This window comes from Pleurodeles waltl, chromosome 2_2 (assembly GCF_031143425.1).
Source record: "Pleurodeles waltl isolate 20211129_DDA chromosome 2_2, aPleWal1.hap1.20221129, whole genome shotgun sequence".
NCBI classification, from domain to species: Eukaryota; Metazoa; Chordata; class Amphibia; order Caudata; family Salamandridae; genus Pleurodeles; species Pleurodeles waltl.
In genome coordinates, this window is record NC_090439.1 from 350,026,889 (window position 1) to 350,033,430 (window position 6,542).

Below are 6,542 nucleotides of genomic sequence, written 5' to 3' on the forward strand. Positions count from 1 at the left end.
ACTTGCTTCATTTATACTACTCCCCAATGTGAGAGTCAGTAATTGCTATTAATAATAATTTCTCTTTTTATGGGGAGCGTAGACATTATTTTACCATTTCCCTATTTATTGTTTTTAACCTTGTCAGAGGTATCTACACCAAATTAAAGACGTATTTATTTTCTACCTCTAGACAATTTTAACCACTACTATACCAATCCTCCACACTTCTTTTTGACCGGTTGTGCATTTCTCCTTAAACAAGATCTCCGGCAAAGAGCCCCCTCGTGGGGCCCGTCAGGCATTGCAGCGCCAGCCTGACGAGGAGCACAGCCCTATGATGAAGCATGTCACCGTAAAGTGAGTGAGGGCTTGTGCTTTAAAAGAAATAACTTTTTCTTTTCTGTGGTATATAGAACCTATTGGTCTATGAAGAACCTTTCTTTTTGGAATCGTGTGTGCAATTTTGATGTGCATTATATTGGGAACCTCACACACGGGACCAGGAGTCTTTTCTCCGAATATCCCTTTCTTTTGCCCCTCCTTTGTTGGTTTTTGGTACCCATTATATATGCCAGTGATAACAAATGCGGCGCTTCCCATAATAACAGACCATCCCTATCTTAGTGAGCAGGTACCTCTAAGCACCCCAGCTACAAGCAAATGCCTGATGAATGATAGTACCATGCCACAAAAAACTGTGTAGTGGACTCCACCTGTGTAATAAGAAAAAAGCAGAAAACATCACATGTAACTCCTCCCCCAGGGTGGCGCTCTACTATGTGCCCAGCCAAAACCAATCAGCAAATAACCAACAACAATTAGGAAACAGAAAACTAAGAGCATGTCCTGTTCAAGGATTAGTTGGAGCGGAGTCAGCCAAAAAAGAGGGATCACAGGCATATGGACCCTCTAGTGAGTTCTGGGAGTCCAGCTTCTCCAGAGGGACATTTACGGGCAACATTTGGACCATATTGCAGGGCGCATGGCAGGCCCAACTCCTCACAGCAAATAGTCTGCCAATTGTGGTGTCAACTCTGGCTCTTGGTAGTCCTCCCCAGCAGAGGCCGAGGAGCCATTAGTGTCCGACCCAGTGTCAGATAAGCAGTACAATCTCAGGGCCTTCAAAGGAGTTCTGCCCATGGAGAAACACCACCTCCATGCCTGTGCTTACTTTGTGCCTCCTTGTGCTGTGGAGTGCAGCTTTGATTCTGTACTAACCTCCGGTGCCGCAGCTGAGGCATCAGCCATCCACCAGCCTCCTGATCCTCAGCCAGAGGCCTCACCAGTCCTTCAGCATGTATCCAGGTCCAAGCGTCGCTAGGCATTGAGAAAAAAAGTGGGTAGAGTCTCCATCTATGACCTTAAGCTTGGCAGAAAAGAGGAGGACGTACCTCAGACCCAGTTCTCAAAGGTGCTGCTTGACCACATCATAGGAGTTACAGAGACTTTGTACCTCCATAGTGAAATCTGTGTAAGCAGAAATGGCACTGCCTTTGAATTGCCAGGGTCCTTTTTATGCAAACCAAGTTCAGGATCAAGTCTCTGTCCCTGTAATTAAGTAACTTTGAAAAGACCGGCCTCTGTGGAGCCAGGCTCCCAGGCAAACAATGTGCCCTCTCTACCATGAGGGACATAGAAACCTTTCCCAGCAGCATCGTGTTCATCAACCATTGCTCAAGAAAGAGTCCCATGCTTGGACCCTCTGAGCGTGCCGGAAAGCCCAGGAAACAAACATTATTACCCCTTGAGCGAATCCCTGCATCTTCCGCTCTCCTGTGCAAAGTGGATACCTTGGTCTTCATGCCTTGCAATTGAGTCTGAAGGTCTTGAAGCATGGGCCTCATCGCAGTCAAGAAGCATTTGGCATCATCCACGTGGTCAACCCAGTTTTCTGAGGTCCACTTGGAGGAGGTAGATGTCGGGTGAGACAGTGTCAGACTAGGATGGCGTCCAATATCTGGGCACAATCGCTTTGGAAAGTTCCTTCTAGGTTACCCAGCATGCCAGCTCCATGATCAAGAGGCAGCAGAGTGGTCCATCACCTCACCTGGGCCTGCAGCTGAGGTCCTAATCGATTTGGGATTCACTATTCTGCTGACAGGGGCTGTGACCCCAACCAATTGCTCCGCTCAGCACCAACTGGGACAGTATCAGCACCCGGGGCCTGGCCCACTCCTTACAAGTTGCATCCTCTTGGGCACGTGCCCCAGGAGGTGTCTGGCATGCCACCTTGGTGTGGCCCTCGTGTCTCTCACCAACGGGGCCCTCTGCACTCCAGTAGGAGGCAGTGGCCTGATCACCCATAGAACCACCAAAGTCCCTCTAATCGCCATTCATATGGTCCGCTCCCATCGCTGGGCCTATGGGCTCATACAGTGCTGTACTCCAACCCCCGGGGACTTTTCACCACCAGGCCTCAAGGTGTCAGAAATATGCCTCCTTACCCAGATCTTGGGGACTGCTGGGTAACAGGCCCTTCGTAACTTTGTGCCATGCCCTTTCGAGCCTCCCCATTGTAAGGTCTGGAGCTGCTGTAGAAGTCACAACTGACAGGGGTCACAAGGCCTGCTCTGATCGACAGATCTAAGGGCCCTCTCTGCGTGGCACTCAGTGCTGTGTGTATGTTGTCCCCGCCAGGCGTCAAACTCTACTGCACCTTCTGCAGCCTGCCTGGTCTGGCAGCTGCCATGGCTGCCCACAGCACCCTCCTCAGTGCTGCTCAGCGCTACCTCAGCCTCGCTGCCAGAAGTCTCATCATGGCCCTGGACCACTGCCCTGGGATCAACGTGGTCCACAGCGGGTCCCCAGCACCGGGCACCCCGCCACAGCAGATCGATGCAATCTACAGTTTGGCAATTTGGCCCTCTGACAGTACATTTATGAAACATTATAAGCTGAATAATGTTGGTGACATTCAGACAAACTTTGGTTGGTGATAATCAGACTAACTTTGGTGTTGGGGTTCTTAACTCAAGGATGTATTAGGCGATGGATTAATATCCTATTCATTTTATATGAAACCAAAATGAGTGTTTAGTAACATCAATGAGTGTTCATACCAATGGTTCAATGTGGTATCTTCAAAAAAAGTCAAAGGCTCCTTCCTTCTTTGCTATTTCTCAAGACTAATGACTGGACCAGGATAGGGGACGTAACGGTAATGCCTCATTAGTGGTTAGTAATCGGGGCTTTAAGGGCTGCTGTGCTGGCCTGATACCTGGTAACTGACGCTGAAGATAGTTTGTAGGTCTAACAATTCAGAATTCTTTATGAGAAATGACACTTGACAACTATACTTTTTCTATTTGTTAAGTATTTCTTTTTTGACGAAGTCATTTTTGTTCTAAATGTATGAGCTGCACACACGTGATCCAAATGTTTACTCTAGTTTGATGGTGCTATCAATGTGTGCTGGTAGCAGCTGTGTTTATAACAGCAAGGATGACATTGAAACAAACAAGTTATACTTACCGTTGCATGTTGTGAACGTGATATTTGTTCAAGCTGGAATGCAGAACGCACATTTACAAGTCATAAAACTCTCGAGTAATTCTAGACTGGCTCGCAGAGTGTAAGAAAGGTTCATCAGTCACACATTTATGAAATCTGAAGCTATGCCGCCGGCAAGGTTCTTTTTCAAGCATAGGGGGCTAATATTGTTTCTGTGCTGTTATTAGTACAGCTCTCGAGTTACAAGTCAAACCAAGGGTTGCAATGCAGAGCGGGTGAGCTTTGACGTGAACTTGTGGGAAACCATCACCAGAGACTTGCGGAATTTTTTATTGTGTACGTTCCGTGGTTCCAGAAAGACCAAGCTCGCACTGGATGGTAACCGACTTCCCAAACAATTCACATAGCAGACATGGTTTCCAGTCAGCTTGGTAATGGGTTTGCGTACATCAGCTGCACTCGATTCTTGCTTGGGAGTTAGCTACGGAGACGGTCAGAAGGATTCCCTAGCGAGGTTAAATACAGCACCCCCTGCTCCGAGCACAATGACGACGGGAGTCCGCCCGAGGAGTGAACGGGACAGCTGTGCAGCCGTAGGCCGTTTGAATTAACCAGGCCTATTCAGCATTCTCCGAAATGAGGTGTTCATTACCATCTAGCCCGTGAAAACAACCTGCACACACTACTCAAACAGGCGGTGTTCATCTCTATGTGTTCCCCTGTGTCGCAGAGCATACACGAGATCCCGAAAGTGCATGTTCTGCGCTTTTCTTCACTGCTGGCTGACTTGAAGTTGAAACTATTTGAACCAGAACTTTGACTTCACATGCTCTTGAAAACAAGACGCTGGCCTTTGCTCGGTCATTGCAGTCCGGGAGCCTAATGGGAAACAAGCAGTCGAAATCCTCAAAGGAAAAGCAGCAGAAAGGCGGGAAGCAGTCTGTCAATGCCAAACCAACACAATCGAATCAGGGCCTACAGGGCAAACGCAGAAGCGACAGCTTATACCTCAGCTTAGTGCTGAAGGGCATGGTGGAGATCCCCAACCATGTGTGGGAGTTTACGGAACTGCAGCGACTGAATCTTTCGCAGAACCGCATCTACGTTCTGCCTCCGGCGCTAGGGAAACTGGATCATATTGCGGTACTGAACTTATGTGGCAACAGGTTGACATATCTGCCAAAGGAAATTGGTCGGTTGAGGAACCTCAAGGTTTTGTTTGCCAATATGAATTTATTGACTGAGGTGCCTGGAGAACTGAGTCTCTGTGGAAAGCTAGAAGTGTTAAGCTTGTCCCACAACCTCATCTCAGAACTTCCTCTGAGCCTAAATGATCTGAACTTTCTTAGGAAGTTAAACCTCGGAAACAATCACATTGTCCACATCCCAGTGTGTGTGTTTTCTATGAAGAGCCTCGATTTCCTGGATGTGGGCTCAAACAGGATAGAAAATATTGCTGAAACCATCCAGCATCTGGAGCACCTGCAGATATTTATTGTTGAGCATAACAACATCCACAACTTGCCAAAGACACTCTGCTCCGTGACTGCGCTGGAGTTACTTAATGTAGACCACAACTGCATTCATACACTCCCCAATGAGCTCTACCTACTCTCAAGATTACCAAGAATTGCAAAGAACCCGATTGAAAAAGGACTGCACGTTATACATAATCCCTTAGTCAGACCACTTCCAGAGATTCTCGAGGGAGGACTGGAGGTGCTCTTCAACTATCTTAAAGACAAAAATGAGAAAAACTAATCTGTATTCTATTGTTGGATTGGACCATTTGCAGTATAAAGTCATATCCCTGAACCTTTCTAAAAATGTAGGTTCAGTTCCAGCCAGTAGGCTAGATGGGCCCGGACCTTCGGATGGAGCCTTGTTGACCCACCCACCCTACATTCACGGCCACACAAAGCTCTATCTGGTTTCTTTTAAATGCTTGATGTCTGCACTCTTTGTTAAATGGTTTTAGTTGCATGTTAACCAGCAGTTGCCTCAGCTCCTTGTCTGGAATAGCTGCGATGCCAGCAGAGATCCCTTTTGCACCCACAAAACACAGGAGGGAATATGTGCCAATAACAAAAGATGCAAGTATCCATGCCAAGGTAATTAAAAGACAGAGACCGTCATATGACAAAAGCCATTTACACTGTAATGATTCTGCCATCACATACAAGTGAATAAAATAGTTATGCAATTAGAACATATATCTTATGGCTGCTTCTTTAATGTTGTTAGTGCTCCGAACTTCTTCAGAAGATGCAGTTCTACATACAAAATACATTATAAATAAACTGAACAAAAGAAATGTTTCATCCTGACAACTGCTGTAATAAAAATGTTTTGATTATCCTACACACATTGCACATGATGTGTAATTACGTATGTGCATATGCTCGTATTTTGTTTTTTACTGAGAACCACATGTTTTGAACTGGAATAGAAATACTAAAACTCTGTTTTAGCAAACACTTACACTTTACAATATATTCTCTATTGTCTAAATGAAAATACATATTTTGCAGAAGTAGTTAAGGTTGCAAAGGACGCAAACCACATCATATAAAATAAGACAAAAGTGTAAAAGCTAGTTTAACACATCACCTGATGACTATTTTTACTTAAAACAAATGTGCTATACAAACACTCAAGTAAACCAGTAGAATGCTTGTTATGTGTAGACGGTGATTAATGATTTGCAGGTTATTGTAGGTGGTGGGCGTGGGCAGTCATTTTTGGAGACATAGACTTATTTTCCATCATCAGACGTTGACCCTGAGCAAGAGAGAAAGGCAAAATAGGGAGAAAGAAGGATAATTAGAAAAGTAGGAAAGCACTGACACATGGAGAAATCAGAGGTGTGCAAGGCGTAGTGCCTTTGCATTCAGCATTGCACGTAGAGTTCGGTAATACAGGGTACCTCCATATAGATATGTATGGTTTGCACATTTATCTGGTGAAATGGGTATTGCTGTAATGTATTTTTTTGGGATGAATGTGGCTTTCTTATCATCTGTTTACTAGACCCAAAGGAATTATTTTTAGGTTGGCAAAATCTTACGACGTGCAGATTTTGCTTGATTTTCTCTTACAGGACACTGGTT

General features: G+C 45.5%; 1 protein-coding gene across 1 annotated transcript; it reads left to right on the top strand.

Annotated features, from left to right (window-relative positions):
- The first annotated feature begins 3,798 nt into the window (after positions 1 to 3,798).
- LRRC30 (leucine rich repeat containing 30) lies at positions 3,799 to 5,731 on the top strand. Its single transcript, XM_069218884.1, has one exon. The coding sequence runs from the start codon at positions 4,315 to 4,317 to the stop codon at positions 5,191 to 5,193; it is 879 nt and encodes a 292-aa protein (XP_069074985.1). The 5' UTR covers positions 3,799 to 4,314; the 3' UTR covers positions 5,194 to 5,731.
- The last annotated feature ends 811 nt before the right edge of the window (positions 5,732 to 6,542 follow it).